Below are 24640 nucleotides of genomic sequence, written 5' to 3' on the forward strand. Positions count from 1 at the left end.
CGAAACCAGAGCCTAGGAAGAGCTGGCTTTAAATCTGAGAATTACTGGGTCCTCTGCGTCTCATCATAAAGCACGGGGTTGTTGGCATGAAATAATACGAGGTTAAAGAAAAATTCAACCTCCCTGGGTGGGGGCGAGGTGGGGGACGCCGCTGGTGCCGGGCTCTCAGGCTGATTCCGTCCCAACTCAAACTTCCCAGCAAGAACTGCCTCCGCACATGCGCAGTGCGCGCACGTCGCGCTGGCCGAAGCACTCTCGCGAGAAGAGCCGCGCCAGCCGGAAAAATGGCGGCTCCCAGTCCCCGAGAGTCCAAGGCCCAGTCGGCCACGAGCGCGGTCAAGTCTGATGGGGAGATGGTGCTGCCGGGCTTCCCGGACGCAGACAGCTTCGTGAAGGTGAGTTCGTGAGGCCTTGGGGGCATCGGGAGCCGCCCGCGGCTGACCGGAAGCAGGCCCGGACCCTCTGGGCGGCCGCCCACCCGGCCGCGTGCACGATGCAGCCGAGCCCCGGGAGAGGGTAAAGGGGCTTGTGCCCTCTCCCGGCACAGTCTGCCTCTTCACCCTCTGGGGATGGGGCTTCGCTCGCTGACAGTGGGGGACTCCCCACTCCCCAGGGTTCTGGATCTCCCGTTTGAACCCTTGCAGTCCCGAGCATGGAGAGCTGTCGCCACGTCATAGGAAGGGATTCCTGGTCACCCTGAAGCCCCCAGCCCTCGCGACCCCGACCCCGCCCAGGCCTGAGCCATTCAAACAGCTCTCCGGAGAGGCTCGGCTGCTTCAAGCTGCCCATACTTGCTGTCCTCCCCTCCCACGGCGGGGATGGTCCTTCTTCCCTCTCCCAGGTCCAGCCCTACATAATCCTAAACCCTGGGTTTAATGTAGAGCTGCCACCGAGTGTCCCTCCTGCAGATGCCATAGAACATTGATCAGTGCCTCCTTCCTTAGAGTTCATTTGGATTATTTGTCTAATGGTGCTTAAATATGAGCAAACAAATCTGAAATTAAACATCTCATGCATAGCTCTTACAAGACCAGGAAACTAAAATAGCTTGTAAGTTAGCACTACAGATTCCCTAAAACTCCACTTGCATTTTGTCTAATTTATCTTTACCACAAATTTATTTATTTGGTTCTGATTAATTCCTGGGCCACTAGCCATGGTCCTGATTGGGTGGTTCTGTGCTACCAAGAATGCCACCATGATTCAAGTTCCCATTCTCTCTCTTTTTTCTTGGAAAACATGTATAACACAGCTTACAGTGATGTCATCTGGCTTTCATGTGACCAACCATCATTTGCCCATGAGAGCCACTTGAGGTTTTTTCTCTTTCCCACACAGAAATTGAAATAGAGACATCCTTGGCAGCAGCTGAGCCATAAGCACAAGTCCAGCTGTGAATAGTAACCATTCTAAATCAGTCCTATGAAAGATCTAGAATATTCTTATATTGTTTGTATCTATTATTATTATTATTATTACTTAGCTGAGCCATGTGGCTTGTGGGATCTTAGTTCCCCAACCAGGGACTGATCCATGCCCCTATCTGTGGAAGCACGGAGTATCAACCATTGGACCACCAGGGAACTCCCTTACACTTGTTTATCAAATTCAGAAACTAAGGTTCAAATAAATAAAATAACTTGCCTAAGGTCACAGTACCAGGCTGTTCTGAATCTTAGACTTATTATATGTATTTGTTATTTCTATACCCATTCTCCCAAGAATGTAAGCTCCAAAGCTCGTTTTCACGTTCATTCTTGTATCATAAGGGTCGGGGTAAAATCAGCACTAAATGCTGCAGGGAGACTGGGTATCTTCATCGTCTAGAACAGTTCCTTATATATAGTAGATCTTGGGGAAAAAATGAGCTGCTGAATGAATGGTGACCCGTGCCTAGAACATGCTTGTTTTTCTGCTTTTGACAGTTCGCTCTTGGGGCAGTGGTGGCAGTCACCAAGGCTTCTGGGGGCCTACCACAGTTTGGTGATGAGTATGATTTTTACCGAAGTTTTCCTGGCTTCCAGGCATTTTGTGAAACACAGGGAGACAGGTTGCTTCAGTGGTAAGTACTAGATATTCTTTTCTCATGTTGAAAGAAATGACTATGAAGAAATAGATGATTTTTCCTGAGATTTTTATTTTTTTCTTACCATAATTTTCTGTGCTTTGGAGCTATAAAATGTAAAAATGACAATGGATTTTGATTGGGGAATGTTACTTGGTAAATTTTGAGTTTAACTTTAAAAATATATATGTTGACTATTGCAGCTATAGACAGTGAATCTTTTTAAATTAATATGGGACTTGAAAACCTAGATCCAAGATTCTCTCACACAACCTGTGGAGTCACAAGCTTTAGCTTTCTATTTTTTTTTTTAATCTATTTTATTTTTTAGTAATGGCTTTCTAATAAGTGTATTGGGACAGACATTACACAGACACTGGTTTTGTTGAACTGTTGCATGACAGAATTAGAGAATCTGTTTTAGATTTCATGTTAAAACAGTGAATGCAGAGTACATCGTTTACATAGTGTTGTGTATTTTTTTAGAATTTAAACAAAGCCTTGGGGTAATTTCTTCCACCCCTTCAAATAATGAATGAAGAAAATAAATCTTTGTGAGATTTAGTGAATTGCCCAATGCCATACAACTAGCAGTGTTTTTTGCTATAAGGGTGCAGGTTTTGTTAGTTTGATCCAAAAGTATTAGGGAGGACTTCCCTGGAGGTCCAGTGGCTAAGACTCTGCCCTCCCACTGCAGGGGGCCCAGGTTCGATCCCTGGTCAGGGAACCAGATCCCACATGCCATAACTAAGAGTACACATACTGCAACTAAGACTCAGCACAGCCAAATAAATAAATGTTTTGTTATAGAAAGTGTTGGGAATAATCTAAGCTAAGCCTTGGGAGCTTTCTGCCAGATTAGTAAACAAGCAAACAAAAGCATACTGACTGATCTGGGTTTTCCGGTCCTTCCCAGCATGAGTAGGGTGATGCAGTACCACGGGTGCCGAAGCAACATTAAGGACCGGAGTAAAGTGACCGAGCTGGAGGACAAGTTTGATCTGCTGGTCGACACCAATGATGTTATTCTGGAAAGAGTGGTGAGTATTTCACCTCACTGTTAAGGTAACTAACAAATGAAGAGCCTTTGTATTATTAAATAATGAAAGAAAACCCAGGCACTTCAGGAAATGAAAAGAAAGGAAGTTTAGCATTTCTTGCCCAGAACAATATTCCCTTCCTCTGATAGTTGGCTTCTTTTCCCCAAAAATAACACAGTTGTCTTCAGCTACATCACTTCAGAATATTACTTCCTCTGGGGATGTCTGTTTTTAAAGTGCCTGTATCATAAATCTACCCTCCAGATTTGCCAGTTCCATTTTGTTGCAGGAGAGGAGGCCTCTGGATGCAGGGCACAACCAACATTTAATCCACTTTTACTAGGTTTCCCAGGTGGCACTAGTGGTGAAGAATCTGCATGCCAATGCAGGAGACACAAATAAGAGACTTGTATTCACTCCCTGGGTCGGGAAGGTCCCCTGGGGGAGGAAATGGCACCCCACTCCAGTATGCTTTGCCTGGGAAATCCCATGGACAGAGGCGCCTGGTGGGCTACAGTCCATGGAGTTCTAAAGAGCTGGACATGACTGAGCACACACACATTCAGTCTTCTAAATACCCTGACTTCCGTGATTGGAGGGAGATGTGGCTCATTGTGATAGCTAGCCAACCATCGTCTTCTGCCTAGTTCTGCGGCAGAATATTCCTTACAGAAATACACAGATTGTCCAAAACACAGCTAATGCTCAGCCATGTGACAGTCCTGTGGATATTTAAATCATGCTCTCCTGTCCCATGAAGTCATCTCTTCCATGGTCTAAATGGCCACAGGTCTTTCAGTGGTTTCCTCAGATTTTCTGATTTCAAGTCCTACCATTTGTCAGCTAGGTGCACCACTGTTGATAGTGCCCAAACTGAGACCCCACATCTGGTGCTACTGTACAAAATATGGATAGATGAGGACAGCCTTCATTCTCACTCTGATTACCATTCCTCTATCTTTAATGCAGTCTAGGATGATAGGCCACATCATCCTGTTAAGTCACTTTTGAATTTTCAACCCAATTCAGAACTGTGAAGAGAGTCAGTCAAGGGTTGGGAGTGCCTGATCACTGCCCTACCTTTGAGAAAATAATGCTTTAATTACTTGGGTTGACTTTCAAATCACATCTCCTACAGTTATTCGCTCTTAAAAATGTGTACTCTTGCACGTAATTCTCTGGCTATGTTTTGTAAAATTTTAGGTAATTAACTCTGTTAACCCTTAAAGGAAGATACTAAACTAATACCTCTTACACTCTTAGGGCATTTTACTGGACGAAGCATCAGGCGTGAATAAGAATCAACAACCTGTCCTCCCTGCAGGGTTACAGGTCCCCAAAACCATAGTGTCCAGCTGGAACCGGAAGGTGAGGGCTGCTTTTCAGAGGCACTGGAGTATCTGATACCAACCTTAGGGCCTTTACCCTTTCTCATTTGCATTTCTGTTCTAATTTATTGAACACAGAACTGGCCACTGCCTAACTTGTTCTCATAAACAGACACAACCTAATTCCACCCTCTAGTCGACTTTGCAGCCCCCACCCACACGTATGTTCTTTAATGGGTGGCCGTTGGCGTAAAATGGAATTTAGTTTTCTAAGCTTTCAAGTTGCTGTGTTATAAAGTATTTGTATTTGTTGATCATAGGCAGGAGAATATAGCAAAAAAACAAAATCTGAAACTTTCCGGCTGCTTCATGCAAAAAACATCATCCGACCTCAGCTTAAGTTCCGAGAGAAGATCGACAACTCTAACACACCATTTCTTCCCAAGATCTTCATTAAGCCCAATGCTCAGAAACCCCTCCCTCAGGGTAAGTGGTGCCAACTTTGCCCAACAACAGAAGTGAAGGGAGAGAGGTCTCCCTCCCGTCTTCCTTTCTTCAAATTCAGAGGGAGCCAGTTAACCCTCGGTAACTAGACAAAGCGTAAACCTGTCTTTGTCGCTGCTTGGGTCTCCAGCACTCTCCAAAGAAAGGCGGGAACGCCCGCAGGACCGCCCTGAGGACTTGGATGTCCCCCCTGCCCTCGCAGATTTAATCCATCAGCAGAGAACCCAGCAGGTGGAGCAGGACATGTGAGTGTTCACCTGTCTGTCCTGTTGCGAGTCTTGACTGCCGTGTGTGTCTTCGCTCTGCGTCACTTTTGTAAAATGTGTGAATGAGAGCAGAACCTGAGGAGTGGGTGACTCTTCCCCTCATCCTGAGGTGAATGTTACCAGCTGACCTCCTGCTTGTGTTCACAGAGGGCCTCACACAGGCGTCATTCACGTAGCCCTCACACAGTCCTAAGAGCTGCCAGTTGCTCTCGTCCCCATTGTACAGATGTAAGAACCAAACTTGAGATGCTAACTTCCCACTAGAACTAGAACTAGAACACCCAGGTTTTCTTAAAATTTTCTTTCCTTTGTACCACTCTGCCTCTCTTGTCGGGTGGGGTCTCATACAGGTAGGTAAGCTGTAAATTTAGCACAGAAAAGACCTTCTCCTTGGCAGTATAAGCAACTTGGAAAACCTTTGCTATAAACAGACAATAGGACTTTGCCTTCAGCATAAAGAACAAAGATGAAGGGAACTTTGTCAGTGTTGGTCCTTTTCTGACACGTAGCCAGAGTGTCTGGGCATCCATGCCTCAGCCCCAGCTCTGTACTGTGAGGCCTCCAGTCAAGTGCTGGAGAAATAAAGGCACTGAAAGAGGGCCCTGCCCTCAAGGAACCCAAAAAAGACAAGATTCTTATGCCAGAGTCTGATAGCAGAACTGAAGAAAATGCATCATTTAGTATATGACAGCTGAGGTGTTTGCCCCATCCTCTCTCACCTCACAGATCCGTTATTCCAGATCACAAAAAATTATATATTTCACCTTTCTGTATCATCTGCAGCAGCAGCTATACAGTGTTTTTCCAATTCGTGCTCAAATCTTTATAAATGAATAGATTTTTAATTGTTATACTTTTACGGATGAACAAGTTGCACCTAAATTTTTTTTTTGATGCACTTAAATCATCATTGAAGCAATGATGCTTTTTAAAAAATTTTCACAATGGTCTTTTCTTGTCTGTTTTAACAAACTGGATTAAAACGGTTGTTCTTCCTTGAATCATGGAGTTAATCACAAAGATTTTTTTGTTTTTCATTGTAGTGTAATTGCTTTGCAGCGTTGTGTTTCTGCTGTACAACGAAAAGAATCACCTATATGTACAAATGCATCCTCCCACCGTGTTGAGCCTCCCTCCCACCACCCCTTCACGATCCCACCCCACTAGGTCGTCACAGCAGCAGGCTGAGCTCCCCGTGCTGCACGGCAGCTCCCCGCCAGCTGGCCGTTTTGCTCATGATAGTGGATGTACGTCAGGGCCACTCTGTTCGTTTGTCCCACCTTCTTCTTCCCCACCGTGTCCAGAGGTCCATTCTCAACATCTGCATCTTTCTTCCTGCCCTGCAAATAGGCTCATCAGTACAGTTTTTGTAGATTCCATATATGTGTGCTAATACACAATACTTGTTTTTCTCTTTCTGACTTGACTTCACTCTGACAGACTCTAGGTCCATCCACTTCTCTGTAGATGACCCAGTCTTGTTCCTTGCTGTTTAGTATTCCATTGTGTATATATGCCGTGTCCTCTTCATCCGTTCATCAGTAGACATTTAGGCTGCTTCTGTGTCCTAGTTGTTGTAAGTAGCGCTGTAGTGCCCATCGGGGTGCCTGTGTCTTTCTGAGTTACGGTTTTCTCGGGGTATACCCCTGGTAATGGAATTGCTGGGTCATACTGTAGTTCTGTTTTCAGTTTTTTAAGGAAGCCCCATGTTGTTTGCCATAGTGGCTGTATCAGTTTACATTCTCACCAGCAGTGCAAGAGGGCTGCCTTTTCTCCACACCTCTCCAGCATTTATTGTTTGTACCTTTTCATTTTACTGATTCAGGTTTGCGCATCCTTATCAATATGAACTAGATCACTTTACGCCACCAGACTCAGTCCTTCAAAAGCCAGAGCCTCAGGTGAGTGCCGATCTTGGCTGATGGGTGGTTCCCAAGTATCCCAGGAAGAATCAGGTACATCGATGACTGGATGCAGTTTTGGCTTTCCTTAGTTGCTTTTATAGTATTGGGGTGGCCAAAAATTCGTTTGAGTTTTCCCGTAAGATGTTATGGAAAGCCGAATGAATTTTCTGGCTACCCAAATAGAAGGGTGTGACTTCGGATTATTTCTTGGACTCATAATTCACTTTTTCCGTTAGGGAAAGACGATGGTTCATAGTCTTCTCCTTCTCCCTATACTTTTGTGATGCAGTTATACAGACCTATAGGAGAGACACCCTGCCACTTCGTGTCCACACTGGATGAACTAGTGGAACTCAATGAAAAGCTCCTGAAGTGTCAAGAATTTGCTGTAGACCTGGAGGTAATTTATTAATGACCTAGAAGGAAGTGTTTACGTTTTCTGTGAGTTCACCTATTCAAGAAGTATGAAATTAGTACTAATTTAAACCTGTTTTTTGGTAACAATCACATTACTTTATTTATTACTGATTTTTCAAAATCAATTTAACTGTAAGCCTGACAAAAATCCTTTTTTCGCTGTTTCCCCTTCTTTCTGTGTATTTTAGCACCACTCTTACAGGAGCTTCCTGGGGCTCACCTGCCTGATGCAGATTTCCACCCGGACAGAAGACTTCATCGTTGACACTCTGGAGCTTCGCAGCGACATGTATGTTCTCAACGAGAGCCTCACAGACCCAGCTATCGTTAAGGTTAGCCAGCCTTTTCCCACTGTTACATGTGAGCACAGGATTTAAGTGCTTCCCAATTTAGTATTGTCGTCATTTTGGCATAGCCCCAGTAAAGATGAGAGAAAAAATTGTAACTTCCTCCACTCAGGTGGGCTTCCCTGGTGGCTCAGACGATAAAGAATCTGCCTACAATGCAGGAGACCCGAGTTTGATCCTTGGGTCCGGAAGATGCCCTGGAGAAGGAAAGGGCAACCCACTCCAGCATTCTTGCCTGGAGAATCCCATGGACAGAGGAGCCTGATGGGCTGTAGTCCATGGGGTCACAAAGAGTTGGATACTGAGCGACTAACACCAGTAGGGTACCACACACTTTTGTTTCTAACCCTCTGTTAGAATAGCTAAGACTTAGCTCACCACCCAGAAAAATGTTAAAGCACTTTAATGAATACTGCAGTGAGTCCTTGATCTCAAGATTGTTGGACTTAACGCTGTCCTTAAAGCTAGCAATGTGGCTTTCTTAGTCATCAGCTGTTAGCACTTACAAGCATGCAGTTAGGATTGTAGAGGACTGTGGCCCAAACTAAAAGAAGCATGTGAAACTGAACCATCTTTATCTTTATCCTGGCTTCCATTCCAGTGTCCTAATAACCTAGGGACAGAGTTCATTTCAGAGCATAAACGGCCCTGTGCCTCTGTACCGCATGGCTTTGGTTTTATTTTCAGGTCTTCCATGGTGCTGATTCAGACATAGAATGGCTCCAGAAGGACTTTGGGTTGTACGTGGTGAACATGTTTGATACCCACCAGGCAGCTCGCCTTCTTAACCTGGGCAGGCACTCCCTGGACCACCTGCTGAAGCTCTACTGCAGCGTGGAGTCAAACAAGCAGTACCAGCTGGCCGACTGGCGGATACGGTTAGTTTGTTCTTGATGAGGAAACAGGGCTGGCAGAGGGAGGCCTGGGTGGTTGTTAACCCCACTGTGGAGACCTGTGCACAGGCTGTAACGCCATTTGGATCTCTCTTTCTGTTTTTTTTTTTTTAAGTTTATTTTTGGCTACACTGGGTCTTCATTGTTGCAAGAGGGCCCACTCTTTATTGTAGCGCTTGGGCTTCTCATTACAGTAACTTCTCTTGTTGTGGACCCCAGCCTCAAGGGTGGGTGGGCTCCGTAGTTGTGGTGCATGGGCTTAGTTCCCAGACCAGGAGTCGAACACCTGTCCCCTGCACTGGCAGGCGGATTCTTACTCACTAGACCACCAGGTAGGTACCCCATTTGGATCTTGAGTTGAAAGTCATTGGGCTTTTCTCCGTTTGTTTTCAGTGGCATAAGGACAGCTGGAAGTTTTAGAATAATATAGAGTTTATGTTGGACTGATTATGTTACATAGAGGAGAATGTTAATAAATTTCAGTTTAGTTTTGTGATGTGAAATATTTAAAACTTCTAAAATGGAAGTAAATTTCGTTTAAAAAATGCTTCATATTTATTGAGAAGGAAATTAGATTGTACTTGAGCATAAATTATAAGAAAAATTAAAGTAAAAAGAATGTTTCATATTTGAAAAAGTCAGGAATTACTGTCTTACATAAATAGTGCATCATGCTTCATGGAAATAGTTGAAATTGCCATGCCATGTCAGCATTTGTCCATGGCAGTCTCTTGTTTGTAACCCACGTCTCCCTGGTACATGTGTATGAAATGGTCTCCCATTAGTGTGAGAGAATTCTAAGAACAGAGGTGACTTAGCCTTGTAATCAGTATTTACTGCAATCTAAGTAATTTATAGTGGAGTAATTACTGTATAGTAATTTACAGTATAATAAATATAGCACATAGTAAATAAATACTATATAAATATAATATTTATAGTATAGTAATTTATAGCGCTTACTATAATCTAAGGCTGTTACGGAGTCTTGCCACACTTTGTGGGATTCTTGCTCCCCTTGGTAATGTTCAGATGGCTGGCTTCCTCTCTGAGGCTGTAGCTGTTGTATGCAAAAGCACTAAACTCTTCTGCACATCTCATGCCAGAATTTCTCAGGAGAATTTAGTAAAGAACTATAAGATGAGAATTGATAAAAGCTGAAAACCACTTCCTTTTACCTGACCATTGCCACATGCCATGCAGTGGGATAGGATTCACACCCAAGGCAGGGCCCTGATTTTTAACCACATCGTTGCCCTGCTGCCCCTTCTGCCCAGTTGTGGAAAGAGCGGCTTGTCCCATGAGGATGCCTGAGAATCTGGTGGGGCTGTAGTATTGGCCAGGGGAGACTCTTGGACTTCAGCAGGAACCCACAGGGTAGACGAGTCAAATTGCCACCTCAGGGGAAACCAGTGAAACAGCGTTCTCTGTTGCAATCCTAGACCTCTGCCTGAGGAAATGCTGAGCTATGCCCGAGATGACACTCACTACCTGCTGTACATCTATGATAAGATGCGGCTGGAGCTGTGGGAGCGCGGCAACGAGCAGCCCACACAGCTGCAGGTGGTGTGGCAGCGCAGTCGCGACATCTGCCTCAAGGTACAGCCCGGGCCCAGGTTCCACTCGGGTCCCTGTGCTCTGCTTTGCTCTTTTATTTATTTTTAAAAACTTTTTTAATGAGTTAATTTATTTTGGCTGCACTAGGTCTTTGTTGCTACACACAGGCTTTCTCTGGTTGCACAAGTGGGGCCAACTCTCTAGCTGGGGTTTGTGGGCTCCTCGCTGTAGTGGCTTCTCGTTGTAGAGCATGGACTCTAGGCACACCGGCTCAGTGGCTGTGGCGGTGCACGTCTGCCTTGTGGTTTACGTTCATGAAACAGCCCAGTGTCCTGAAGAGCCCAGGACACAGTACTGATTCCCACTTATCTTGAGCATTCTTTAATATTTTGCAGAAATTCATCAAACCCATCTTCACAGATGAATCTTACCTGGAACTCTATAGGAAGCAGAAGAAGCATCTGAACACACAGCAGTTGACGGCCTTTCAGCTGCTGTTTGCCTGGAGGGATAAAACAGCTCGTCGGGAAGATGAGAGTTACGGGTAAGGACTATCAATCCCTTTCATTCTTGCTAGGTGTGGTGACAAGGAAATAATGGGCTTTTTCAACTCTCTTCACCATGAAAGTTGATTATGTTTTCCCAGGGTTACAGCACATCATGGAGCTTGTCGGCAGAATTTAATGGGATCCTGTTGTGTGTTTTATTCCAGATACGTCCTGCCAAACCACATGATGCTAAAGATAGCTGAGGAGCTGCCCAAGTGAGTGAGGACTGATTAATGTGCTCCGACTTCCTCAGTAGAGAAAGTGCTGTCTTTCAGATCCAGCTTCCCTGATTGTTGTTACCTCAGGGCTGTTACTCAGAGCAGATTAGTGCTCTGAGGAAGTTAGCAAGTCCAAGAAATGCAGAATCTCTGCCCGTGCACTGCCATTTAGGAAGCAGAGCTTCTGAACTGGAGCTATTTCCATGTTTATCCCTTATATGGACTCCCATGTAAGTCTCTGGGCTTCCCAGGTGTCTCAGCGGTAAAGAATCCGCTTGCCAATGCAGGAGACATGGGTTCGATCCCTGGGTAGGGAAGATCCCCTGGAGGAGGAAATGGCAACCCACTCCAGTATTCTTGCCTGGAAAATCCCATGGACAGAGGAGCCTGGTGGGCTACAGTCCATGGGGGTCACAAAAGAGTTGGACACAACTGAGTGACTTAACAGCAGCCTCAGCGTGTAAGTCTCTGAGCCTGGAGCATCCACTTTAAAGGAGAGAAAATGTCTCAGACTCTTTCATCTGTACCTCCTTCTGGATTAAGGTGTCTCATGATTTTAGATGTCTTATGATGTTAATTGGAGTATAAGCAAAGAACCAAACTCAGCATCACCTGGCACCTCCTTGCAGGGTTACAGGTGAGCAGAGCTGTGGGGCTGCGTTCCAGCCCACCCTGAGAGCAGCAGGCAGCAGTAGGAGGCGTCTGCTCAGGGCTGAGTGCAGCAGAGAACACATCTTGGAACAGCCAGTGGGGCCACCCTGACAGACCGTGTTCCCTCAGTTCTCACCTGAGCACCTACACTCTGGCTTCACCGCGTTGTTGTTCTTCCCTGTAGCCTTTGTGGGCCGAGCTTCTGGGCAATGTTGAATGTGTTCTCTTCCTTCAGGGAACCTCAGGGCATCATTGCTTGCTGTAACCCCGTGCCTCCTCTCGTACGGCAGCAGATCAACGAAATGCACCTTCTGATTCAGCAGGCGCGAGAGATGCCTCTGCTCAAGGTAAGAAGCTCCCCAACTCCAGAGATTCTCAGCTCTGTCTGCTGGCATCTTGCTCCGTATAATCTCCTTCACACGTGAGTCGTCTCCATTCTGAAAAAAAAAGCTGGAGGAAATAATAGGATTTAGGAAATCCAGTGGGTGTGTCTTTATGATAGTCAGAAGCTAAAGTTCATCCTTCTTTAAAAAAAACTATTTATTTATTTTTGGCTGTGCTGGAGCATCATTGCTGTATTTGCGGCAAATAGGAGCTAATCTTCATTGCAGCATGCAGGCTTCTCATTGCAGTGGCTTCTCTTGCTGCCAAGCACAGGCTCTAAGGCACGCAGGCTTCAGTAGTTGCAGAACTTGGGCTCAGAAGTTGCAGTTCCCAGGCTCTAGAGCACAGGCTCCATGGTTGCGGCACACGAACTTCGTTGCTCCACAGCATGTGGGGTCTTCTCAGACCAGGGATTAAACCCACGTCTCCTACATTAGCAGACAGATTCTATACCACTGAGCCACCAGGGAAACCCTCATCCTTCTTTCTCTGCAACCTTGTCTTTATTAATCCAAGGGCCCGTGATGTCTCATGATGTCTGATGATGGGCTGGTTAGCTGTTGTCCCGAGGCAGTCAGCCTTGCAGGGTAAACTGGAGTGGGGATCTCAGCACAGAGACTGCATTTTGGAAGCCTGGCAGTAGTCCAAAGTGAGATGATAAGAGCCCTGATGAGTGTGTCAGTCACAGGAATGGAAGGGAAAAGACAGGTTCAGGAAACACCTTCAAAAGCAAAGACTGATGGGACTTCATAACAGGTGGTGACAGTGGCTGCGGTTCTTTTCTGAGCACCATGCTAAGTACTTTAGAGGTGTTCTCTGAATGGCAAGTAGAGTTGAAGATAATGGAAGTGGAGTCAAGGACCACTCACTCCACACAAGAAAGCCGAGGTGATAAGAAACAGGAGCACCCCGGAGAGAAGGGAATTCAGAAAGAGCTAACTGTGAAGAAGATGCTAAAGTTTAGGCAGATTTAGGTGAAAGCAGGATGCCCAGCCCGTAATACAAACCCGTACATACCAACACACCTGTGTTCTTGTGTAGATGTTACAGTATGTCTACACAAGCTTATGTGTAGGTTTACATGTGTGTGTACTTTGTTTTGTTTTTAATCCATACAAACATTTATTCTGCCCTTGCTATGGGGTGGGAGAGAAGGTGTTCAGAAGGATATGCATGTTTCGATTTGTGTTTTATTTGGCACCGTTTTTAATGTTTTGTCTCAGTAATAATATTAGCATGTGTAAAACATGTTTGTAATTTTTTGAAAGATTATTGATCACAGGCGACTTGAAATCAGCCCCTTTGAGGTAAAAAAGAAGAGAATCTGAGGATAAGCACATTTAATGTCTTCACGCCAATATTTCTTTCTTGACTCTATACATTGCCCAGTAAAGAGCAAAACACCAGTGACTAGACAAAAATCTTTCTCCAACTCTTTGGAATCCTGTATTGTGCCTCACTGTGATAAAGGGTTTTATTCTTTCATCCAACAAATAATTACTGAGCACAAGTAATTACAGTGCCAGGCACTGGACGGGGTGAAGGGACGAGAGAAAGTCTCGGGCTCTTGAGAAACACCGTCTAGTGAAGAGACACGTCTGCACTGAGGGAAAAAAGGAGAATGAGTGCGTCATCACATTTAGGGAGCTTTCCTGACATCCTGTCTGTTTTGACTCTGCAGTCTGAAGTCGCAGCGGGAGTGAGGAAGAGTGGGCCGCTGCCCAACCCTGAGGTACCGTGATATGTTCGTTGTGGCTTTTTCAGAGGGAGGGAGGGGGAACCAGTCACAGCCTGGACAGACCCAGCCTCCTTGACAGACACCAGGGCCTGTCATCTAGTCACAGAGCTGCTGCCTGCCTGCAGGTCCTTCACGCCGGCCTGTTGCCTTCTTTTTGATACAGAGATTGGAGAATGTTCTCTTTGGCCCGCATGACTGCTCCCATACCCCGTCAGATGGCTACCTTCTCATCCCAACCGACGGTAACGAAGAGGCCCCTGGCACGTCCTGGGGGTGGGGCTGCCTGGTGTGCCGCCCTGTGGGCTTGGCCTGCGCTGACTCCCCTCCCTGTAGGGCCTGTGCCGGTGCAGAAGCAGGAGGGCCTCCTCTCCGCCCAAGAAGACGAGGAGACCCTGCCAGACATCAGATGTCTCGTCGCTACCGCTGTCATCACATTATTTAATGTGAGTGACACCATCCGGGACGTGACCCAGACGGGGGGCGGGGGGGGGGGATGTGCTGGCTTTATCAGACAGGAGGCCGTCTGCCGGAAGTGGAAGCCAGTGGCGGTGGGGGTGGGCGGGAAGCCCATTGGCCGGATGGTGTTTTCTGCCCTGTTGAGGAGGTCTGTGAGGGGTGGTGGAGGGTTCTGTGTGCTGCCTGAGGAAATCCTCAGGGGAAGTGCCCCCAGGGAGCCGGACAGGAGCTCCAGGGACATATAAACAGGGGCCTTTCTTCCCCATTCATCCAAGGTCAGTCAAGGGCCAGTTTATCCTGATTCCCAGAAGGGGTAGAACAGTGTTTCCAGTGAACTCATAGCGTGTGCTGAGTGCACTTTCCTGACGACTGTTTTGGATGAAAAGAAGGAAAAAAGCATTTCTCCCCAGTCTGGCCCGTTAGATTAAGTGAGCAGCAGGAGGTGCAAGTACCAGGAAGTGGGTAGGAACTTGTTCTCCCCTCCCAGGGAGGCTGAGTAGAGACTCCATCCAGTGTGGCCCACTTGGGGACCTTGTTCCTGGAATCCGGCCTGGGACACGATAGAGCTTGTCTTGGTCGATCCCACCCAGCACGCTTCTCCTTTCCACCACAGACATGAGCTCTGGGTTCTGTGCAAAAGGAAGACCAGGGTGCATGTGCTGGTCAGGATGGATAGTTACTGAGATGACCAGAGAAAAAAGGAAATCACACATAAAATCTGAATACAGCGCACAATAGATGTGAAAGAAAGTGAAAGTGTTAGTCATTTAGTTGTGTCCAACTTTTTATGACCCCATGGACTGTAGCCCACCAGGCTCTGTCCATGGAATTCTCCAGGCAAAAATACTGGAGTGGGTGGCCATTCCCTTCTTCAGGGGGTCTTCCTGACCCGGGGATCAAACCTGAGTTTCCTGCATTGCAGACGGATTCTTTACCGTCTGAGCCACCAGGAAATGCAACAGATGTGGTAAGAAGGAAAAACTATAATTTCTGGAAAGAAGGAACTGAGAAAGAGAAGCAAGAATACTGTCTGGATAAAGACAGGTTTCATTCTTAGCACATATTCAGGTGGTAAGAAGCTGGGTGGTCCAATCCCATTCACAACTCTCCCATCATACTCAGATGTGGCACCAGAGCCAGGAAGGTGAAGTACCTCCTGCAAGATGTAGTAACTGTCTGGGAGTGAACTTTCCTTTTCTCTTAACCACATATAGTCAGTCTTGTTTCAGTAGCCAGTGCAAAAAGAAGTCTAGGGCCTGCAGTTGGCCACAGAGTTCACTGACTCACCAAGGCGGTTAGGCAGCTAAAGATGTGAGCATGAACTTGTGGCTGTGTGGATGTGTAAGCACTGTGTGTTGTCTAGCAGAGGCTGCATCCGTGTTCCTGGTACGCAGGAAACCTGACTACAGAGAAGCCCAGGGGCTAGCGCAGGCTGATGTCCCTGGTGAGAGCGACATTCTCTTGCATAGTTTTGTTGGTCACCTATAAAGGTGTATGATTTTAACTTTCAGCTAATTTCAGGTTACAACCCCAGGTTCTCCAGTCAGCCAGATCTGGGCTTACATCCTTATTCTGCCCCTATTAGCTGTAAGGCTCTGGAAGACTTAATTAAGCTCTCTCAGCCTCAGTTTCCTCATCTGTACAATGGTGAGAGTAACGCCATGTACCTTGTAGGTTGTAAGGATGTGGTGAGAACTCATTAATTCAATGAGTGTGTATTGGGACTTCCCTGGCACTCCAAGGTTAAGACTCCACGCTTCCACTGCAGGGGGCACGGGTTCAGTCTCTGATTGGGGAACTGAGATCTCATGTGCCGTGTGGCATGGCCAATAAATAAATAACTTTAAAAAGTCAGCTGTTGGCGTTATTACTGTTACTCCTCTTGCCGGCATCTAATATCATAAAATGGTCACGATTGTAAGCCATTGTTCTCTGTCCCTGCAGGAACCTAGTGCTGAAGGAAATGAAAAAAGTCCATTAACAGTTGCACAGAAAAAAGCCCAGAACATAATGGAGTCCTTTGAAAATCCATTTCAGATGGTAAGTACTGGTTGCATATGTTAAAGGCTGACAAGAGGCAGAGCTTTCTGCAGCTGTAGGTGCCTTTTGCCTGAAAAAGGAACCGAGAGACTTCAGAGACCAGAGAAGCCTCACCACCGTGATGTCATCCCTGGCAGTGGGTCGAGACCCCGAGTCAGGTCTTCTGAGACCAAGTCAATAAGAGGACCCCACTTGAGGGCCAGGCAGCTGCGGCCAGGCTGACACTCTGCATTGAGGCCTCCTAAGATGTAACCAGCAAGACACCCACATCTGAGTGCCACCGAATTCTGGGTCCAGATTCTATTTCTCAGCGTTTAACATGACGGTTTCCATTTCTCCAGTTTCTGCCTTCAGTAGAACACCAGGCTCACATTTCTCAGTCAGCAAAGTTTGATCCATCATCGAAAATCTATGAAGTAAGTGGATTTGTCACCCTTTCTAAGAGTGAACTTTCTAAGAAAAGAGGACTTCTTAATTTCTTAAACCAGGTTTCTGTTCTAAACAAGCCCATCCTTGAACCTCCCTGAAAATGAGTACAAGAAACACTTCATATATAAGCATTGTTTCCAGAGAGAGGAGCCAGACTTTAATCAGATTCTTGAAAGCTTTGGGGAACTTTTTAAAGAAACAGGTCTTTGTTTTTTGTTTTGGTTTTTAATTAGAGTTTAATTTACAAAGTATACAGTATACAGATATGAAATGTACAGCTTGATGCATTTCTGTTTGTGAATATTACTTCAGTGCTCTTAAAGATGACAGCTTAAATTTTGAAACATTCTGTTGTATATTGTGTGGTTTGTTTTAACAGCATTTTAAGTAAGAGTAAGAATCCATGTTCCCTGGACCCCCATGAGATGTTCCTGGGAGCCGGCATGTTAATTGTCTGTTAAAAGCCCTCATCCTCCCTGTGGGAGGTGGTGCTCTGATCAGATGGGTGGCCTGGCTCCCTCTGCCCCCGACCCCACCCCTGCACTTCTCTTTAGGCCAGAGAGTCAGGCCAGGGGACGTCCCTGGTAGTCCAGTGGTTAAGACTCCACACTCCCCAGTGCAGGGACGAGCGTTCCATCCCTAATCAGGGCACTAAGATCCTATGTGCCATGTGGCACAGCCGAAAAAAAACAGAAAAGAGAATCAGGCTGAAACCCTGATGGGCCTCTGCCCTGTTGCTGTTGGTAAGCCTGCTGTTTTTAGAAATGGGGAGTCAGGTGAGGTTTCTGCTGTCTCTTCTCTTCCCCCCGCTTGTGGCTTAGTCAGGGCAGCCATCTGTGCCCCCCCCAACCCCCCTGCCCCGCCAGCCAGACTTAGCGTTTCCTGTCACCAAGATGTGTTCCCATGTCCCAGGTAAATGTGTCTTAAAGAAGCACATTAGACCTGCAGGAGTCCTGCCTTGAACACCATCTCTACCGTATATTAACCATGTCCCCTTGGACATGTTACTTAGCTTCTCCCAACCTATTTCCTGTCTGTAAAGTGGGGGTGATGATAGTACCTGTGCCTCAGGGTCATAGAAGGGACTGAATGGGTGGATATGCAGGCATCCAACCCAGTGCCTGGAATACTATAAGTACTTTATAAATAAAGCCAGCATGAGCTCTTATTTCTCATGTCATTAGATACAGGATCATTAGATAATGGGACTTAGGACCTAGAATGTGTATAGCTACCAGTCAGCATGCTCTGCATCACCTCATTAAAAGAATCATCCTAGGCAGCTGAGTTTTGGAGATCTTTTGATGTGTTTGTTTTCATTTATAGATCAGCAACCGTTGGAAGCTGGCAAGCCAGGTACAGGTACAAAGAGAGCCTAAAGAAACTGCCAAGAAGGCGGCAGCGGAGCATACAGGTAGTGTAGCACCCACCGCCTTGTCAGCTCAGCTGGCGCCTTTGGTTGAGAGCAGCCCTGGCTCACTGTTCTGTCCAGCTACTCGAGCAAAGCTCCAGGCACAGCTGAGCAGCCCCAGCCCTCCCCTCCATGGCCTCCCTTCTGCCCAGGGGTGGCAGACAGTGAGCCGGAGATGTGTGAGCTGTCAGGGCAGCGGTACTTACGCAAAGAGAGAGGAAGGAAGTGCTGCGGCTGGGCCTGGCGGGGCGTGGGCTGCTTCTGTACAGTAGTCCACGAGGTGGTCTAGTGAACGTGACATTGAGCTGAGACCCGCAGCCATCAGGGGAGAGTGTTCAGATTGGTGGCCTGGCAAGGCCAAGGCCACAGCTTGCAGTACTGCTCAGAGTGACCCAGGGGGCCAAAGGGATGGGGGCAGGGGGTGGGTGGAGGGTAGGACAGAGAGCAGGCAGGGATCTGTTGTTGGGACTTTTACTCCAAGTGAGTTGGAAGCCATGGAGGGCTCTGAGCAGGGGAGGGCCGTACCCTGACTTAGGTGTGGAGGCCTCACCAGCTGCTGGGCAGAGGGCAGGGCAGGCAGTCCAGTCAGGAGGCAGCACAGGGTGCAGATGAAGGGGGACACTGGTGTGGACGTCATGGGGGCAGGGCAGGTGGTGGAAAGTCAGAGCCTGGCATGCCACATAGAGAAGCTGACAGCATCGGGTGAGGTGGTCCTGGACACAAGGCTTTGTCCTGAGCACCTTGGGAGGCGGGGCTGTGTGGGCAGTGAGGCTGCACGGGTGCCAGTTAGAGGCGGAGCAGGTTTTGGTTCTGGTCCTTGACCTGTTAGGGTTGAGATCCCGACACCGCGTCCTCAGGGGAGTCACGGAGGCCGCTGGGTGAGGAGCAGGCAGGGGTATGGACCCAGAGGTTGGTTGATGAGGAGAGAAACGGCTGAGCCGCGAGGCAGGGTCCTCCAGGCATCCCTGGGGGTTGGGGCTGAGGGGCAGGGTGGCCGCGCTCAGCAGGGGTAATACCACAAGCAGTGTGGCTCAGAGGCCCCGCTGCCACCACAGACCGTTCTCTCTTGCAGCTGCCCGGGACCGGGCCCAAGAGGAGTACAGGGCCGCCGCAGAGCAGGCCATGTCTGTCCGCCAGCAGACTGCAGTACGTGCCTGCATTTCTGCTTTCTCTGGTTGCAGTCACGGTTTGTCTGGAATGTCAGGAGGGCTCACCCTCAGCGTTGGGTTATAGGTGTCTTCCGGGTGCTAGTCCAGTGTAGTGCTGCCTCGTGGCCGCCCCCCGCCCCCCACCCCAGAAGGTCGGCGTCACTGTCCATCTGGGGTGGTTCTCCCGCTGCATTTGGGATAAACATGCCCTTGGCCTGTAGAAGGAGGTGAGGCATCAAGCCCACTCTGTGTCCCACTCCACCTGGGAGCTGTTTCACCCCCTGCCCTGCCCCCCACCCCGACTCCCCAGCACCCTGGAGTGCTCAGCTCTGGCCTTTCCAAGTGGCCTGATGTCCTCCTCCAGCTGGGAGCGCGGCCCCCCGCTGCCAGTGCTCCTCTCTCCATCCCCAAGCCTGTGCTTAAAACTCTGGAGGCTTTATGCGCCTCGCAGGGTGCTCACAGGGGCCACACGCACAGAGTGGCCCCCTGCCCTGGTCGTGGCCGTGCTTCCCTCGCACAGGTCTGTCCAATCCACAGCTGGAGAATGCTGCCAAGAAGAGAGAGCGGGCGACGAGTGACCCGAGGACGAGAGAACAGAAGCGAGAGAAGAAACGCCTCAAACTTTCCAAGAAGCCAAAAGACCCAGATCCGCCAGAAAAAGACTTTACGCCCTATGACTACAGCAAGTCGGATTTCAAGGCTTTTGCTGGTGAGGCCGGAGGGGATGTCCCGCAGGGACCACCTGACCACGTCCCATGTGGGGAAGCAGGTGGCAGGGAGGGAAGAGCAGAACCTTAGTGGAGATTAAGCTCCGCCCAAGGCCAGGCAGGCGACCTGGAATTGTGAGGGCAATGCCAGGACATGATGGGGACAGGGCAGAAAGCCACCACCCTCAGCCCCAAGGGCTGAGCTGCAGGAGCCACTCTGGTGGTTCATCAAGATAGTGTCCATTCTGTTAGTAATTGTAGCTCCAGCCTTCTTCACAAGTTGTGTCCAGAAACACATTTTCTCAGACATACACACATAGAGGAAAGATGTGGTTTGTTGAGACAGCCTGGTACCTAGAAGATAATGCTCTGTGCCTCCTTAGCCTGTGAGAGCCTGTGTATTGAAAGGGCTGCAGTGACATTCCTGATGACAGAGCAGCCTCCTTGGCGACACAGCCGTCTTTTCTGCAAGAACATCCCCTCTGGCCCCAGTTTACCGACAGTGGCTTCACCCTTCACAGAAACCAGAGGGATTCCCTTGATGTGAACTGGCCAGTGCTTTAGCCACCGGCCCCTGACCTGAGAACAGGCCTATGAGAAATGAGCCTGGGCTCCGGGCCACCCTTAGCTGCTTAGGACATGATTCGTGAGGTGACAGCAAGCCAGAAGTTTCTGTCTGTGAAGGGCTAGTGAGCTGACAGCCCACACTGCCTGGATCTTGTGCACCTGGCCCGGTAGTGAGTCTGTGGTGTGTATTAACTCACATGGTCACTGGCCTCTCTTTTCTCTTACCTTGCAGGAAACAGCAAATCCAAACCTTCTTCCCAGTTTGACCCAACCAAGCAGCCCCAGTCAGGCAAGGTAAGAAACAGACTGAGAATTCCAGTGGGCTTGAGGTGTGTGTTGTTGACCCTCCACTGCTGGAAAGACTGGCCCATCTAAGAATCCTCTCTGCATAGCTTTCCCTCGCCTCATTTCTTCCCAGGCACAAACAATACCCATCACCTATTTCAGCAAGAAAAATAATGTTGTAAAGTGTCTCTAAAAGTAGGCATGTGGTTTTGCAGGGTGTTACTGTTTGCTGCCTTGGGAATTATAGCAGCAGGCTGAAGCACTCCCTGTGATACCAGTGCAGGCCTGCCGTTGCCCCCGTGGGCATTGCTGCCAGCCAGAGTGCGGTGTGACTGGACGTCTGGCATGAGGAGGGCGAGTGAGACCTGTGTAGAGCCTGGCCGTTCCCTCAGTGGCTCATCTGTACAGCCTTGCCTTCACTAACACCCGGAAATGTCCAGTTGCGAGGAAACCAGGAGTCACACCCTTGGCACTGGAGGCTCTGATGGGCCTAGGCATGTTTTCCTGTGTGTTGTGCGGTTGTGGTCGTCACTCAGCCTAGATGGTTTCTTGTCTTTACAGAAATGCATTGCAGCCAAAAAAGTTAAACAGTCGATTGGAAGCAAAAGCATGTCCTTTCCAACTGGAAAGTCAGACAGGTACGTCCAAGACGCCATCGTGGCCAAGGAAACCCGGGGAGGCCTCACCTAAAGAGAATCTCAGAGCACATCTCCTGGCCTGATCCCAATCTTTGTCAGTCAGAAAACTGAGCTGGGAGGAGGAGAGGTGATCACTGGAAACCACAGTCGTAACCAGGCCTTCTAGGACTCCAGTCACCCTCAGCCCTCTCCCATCACCACGTGGTCTCCTAGGGTCATCCCAGAGCAAATAGGTTTGAAATCTGCCTATGTCAGCCCCTTTCTGAGGAAAGAGGGAAAAAAAATCAGTAAGCAAATATGGATAGTCATTGTTGTCCAAGAATATTTTAGGAAACTCCCTAGCAGTCCAGTGCGTTTGCTGCCGATAGTCTGGGTTCAATTCCTGGTTGGAGAACCCGGGATGGAGAGTTCCCCATCCCTTGGGATGGCTTCTCCATCTCAAGCCACATGGCATCGCCCAAAAAAGAGTATTTTAGTTAAAAGCCTGAAACCCTAATCCTTGCAGCAGACCCTGAAGTCGGAGGACACACTCCCAGGATGTGGCAGCGGAGGAGAGAGCATCCTCAGCTCGGCCAGCCCTCCCTCGCTAGGCCACAGGGTGCTGCTGCTCCTGCCTCCACTCCTGTTCCCTGGAGTGCCAGGGGCACTCTACTGCCCAGCTCAGTTCTCCTCGACCCCAAACAGACCGTTGTCCCTCAGTTCTGCAATATTAAGGCTCACAACGTTTTATAAACTGGCTGACTGCCACCATTCAGCCAGACTGCAAGAACTAACCCTTTTGTTTTCACACTGTCTCTACAGAGGTTTCAGGCACAATTGGCCAAAGAGATAGTGTTGGAAGACAGCCTCAGGATCCCCTGGTGGACTGGAAGCACCAGATAGCGCTGGTTTTGTACAGACTCATTTTTAAACCATTAAAAAATAACTCTTGCTGGAAGAAAGCGGGTGCCTGACTTTTCTTTTGCGGCCACTCCAGCTCTGGGTGGCAAGAACAAACCTCGTCCTGTCCAGGTCACCCTCTTCAGCGGTCTGGGGTAAGTGTGCCCTTGGAGCGTGGTTTCCGGAGAAATCCAGAACTTCCCCCGAGGAGGAATACAGGAGACACCCCAGGACTCCGGAAAGGGAGGCCTCCACAGGCCAGGGCACGATGCCCAGCTGACTCTCCATCCTGAGAGGACGCACCTGTCCACGCCTGCTCATGCACATGAAGCCAGATGGTGAAAAGCACCTTCGAGAAGAGGGACTGGTGGGTGCTTGGAGCCACGGGGGCTTCTCGACAGCCTGGTCTCTTCTCTATTCCTTTCTCTCTCTTTTTTTTACATTTTGTTTTTTCCCCGTTATGAAACTAATAACATGTTTATTATAGGAAATGAGAAAAACATGGAAAAATGCAAAGAGAAAAATTAAATCATCTTTAATCGTGCAGCACAGAGAGAATGTTTACTGTTTTGATGGAAAGGCTTTTTACCTTACGTGTGAATACCCTCCAGATGACCTTATATTTCTATAGTGTTTCACCTTTAAAATTTATATTATGAGACCTTTCTCATCCTGAAATTCATTTTAGCTAATGCACATCATTCAACATTTAGGTTTCCACTTTGTACTTTTTTTTTTTATTGCTAAGCTCAAGCTTTTCTCTAGTTGCAGCAAGCAGGGCCTACTCTAGCTGCGATATGCAGGCTTCTCCTTATGCTGGCTTCTCTGGGGCTCTAGGGCCACACGGGCTTCAGTATGTATGCACGTGGACTTATTTGCCCCATGGTGTGTGGGATCTTCCCGAACCAGGGATGGAACCCATGTACCCTGTTGGCAGGCGGGTTAACCATGGGACCAGCATTTTTGTATTATGCTTAATGTAACACTGAACTTTTTGAATAAATTTGTGACCCAGTCTCTTGGTTATTCTTCAAAATTCCATTTGATTTTAGTCCTTAGGTAGGCTATCAAGAAAGCACAGAATGATACCATTATTTTTTTTAACTAATATTTAAACAAGGAACCTATTTTCTTGGAAGTCTTTCCCATGAGTTGTTGAGAGGGCTGACTGTGTGTGAGACCCCGCGGGGTTGCCAGGCCAGACCAGACATGGCTGTGCTGCGGAGAGCGATCTTGGACAGCCAGAGTGTGAGCAAGGTAGGACTCGAGTTTGAACCTGACAGAAAAGCCACACTACCCCTGGCTTAGCAAAAGGTGTCTTTCTCTGAATGGAAATGGTAACCCACTCCAGTATTCTTGCCTGGAAAAGCCAATGGATGGAGGAGACTGGCAGGCTACGGTTCATGGGGTCGCAAAGAGTTGGACACGACCGAGTGACTTCACTTCTTTTCTGTAAATGCAGTCAGCCCAGAGCTGGTGCAGTGACTGGTGGTCCTCAGACTCTGACTGCCATCTTTTTGCTCTACCGCCCTTAACTTGAGCGCAGGACTCCCACCTCCTGGGCCTGGTGACTGCGCCCGTGCCACCCACCACATCCTTACTCTGTTCAGCTGGAAGGAGGGGAGACCAGCGCCCAGCCTCCACTCCCCACTGGCCAGAACTTAGCCACATGACCACATCAAAGGATACTGAGAAACTCACTAGTCCAAAACCCAGCTGAAAATCCAGGGTCCTGTAATGCTATAATCAGAATTTGGTAAGAATGGACGCTGAGGCAGTCATCTGCCAGAAAATGAGAGGAGTCTCCACTATGAAAGCTAGATGAGGGAGTTCTCTGGTGGTCTAGTGGTTAGAATACCAGGCTTTCACTGCTGTGACCTGGTTCAATCCCTGGTTAAAAAAAAAGAGAGATGGGAATTTTTTTAAGAAATTATATTCATGGGACTTGCCTGGAGGTCCAGTGGTAGAGACTCCACATATCCAATGCAAGGGGCTATAGGTTTGATCCCAGGGGAGCTAATTCCACATGCCATGTAGCCCAGCCGAAAAAAATTTTTAACCAAAGAAAGAGATTATATTCTACTGAGGAGGCTTCATAAGGTAAGAAATGCAGAGAACCTTGTTGCCAGCTTTACTCAAAGAGTGGGCAGAGCCCCAGGTTCTCCCGAGACCAGCCCTATCAGGCTGGGGGAGTGGGTTCACCTAGTCCAAACTCTCCTG

The 24640-nt window shown here is 48.1% G+C and overlaps 1 protein-coding gene across 1 annotated transcript; it reads left to right on the forward strand.

Annotated features, from left to right (window-relative positions):
* Positions 1 to 219: 219 nt before the first annotated feature.
* On the forward strand, positions 220 to 23435 carry EXOSC10 (exosome component 10). The gene is made up of 25 exons (XM_069544739.1): positions 220 to 395; positions 1926 to 2062; positions 2982 to 3105; positions 4369 to 4473; positions 4754 to 4919; positions 5068 to 5182; positions 7029 to 7104; positions 7397 to 7507; positions 7713 to 7856; positions 8559 to 8749; positions 10207 to 10363; positions 10717 to 10865; positions 11034 to 11084; positions 11974 to 12085; positions 13804 to 13854; positions 14024 to 14102; positions 14194 to 14303; positions 16261 to 16356; positions 16698 to 16772; positions 18112 to 18199; positions 19269 to 19342; positions 19882 to 20053; positions 20851 to 20912; positions 21465 to 21541; positions 22343 to 23435. The coding sequence occupies exons 1-25, from the start codon at positions 285 to 287 to the stop codon at positions 22371 to 22373; spliced, it is 2664 nt and encodes an 887-aa protein (XP_069400840.1). The 5' UTR covers positions 220 to 284; the 3' UTR covers positions 22374 to 23435.
* The last annotated feature ends 1205 nt before the right edge of the window (positions 23436 to 24640 follow it).

Source organism: Ovis canadensis, chromosome 12, assembly GCF_042477335.2.
Source record: "Ovis canadensis isolate MfBH-ARS-UI-01 breed Bighorn chromosome 12, ARS-UI_OviCan_v2, whole genome shotgun sequence".
Classification (NCBI taxonomy): Eukaryota; Metazoa; Chordata; class Mammalia; order Artiodactyla; family Bovidae; genus Ovis; species Ovis canadensis.

Coding starts and splice junctions, on each gene's coding strand:
- EXOSC10 (XM_069544739.1), top strand. CDS start 285: ATGGCGGCTCCCAGTCCCCGAGAGTCCAAGGCCCAGTCGGCCACGAGC. Junction 14,304..16,260: donor CTGTCATCACATTATTTAAT/GTGAGTGACACC, acceptor CTGTCCCTGCAG/GAACCTAGTGCTGAAGGAAA. Junction 21,542..22,342: donor CCAACTGGAAAGTCAGACAG/GTACGTCCAAGA, acceptor CTGTCTCTACAG/AGGTTTCAGGCACAATTGGC.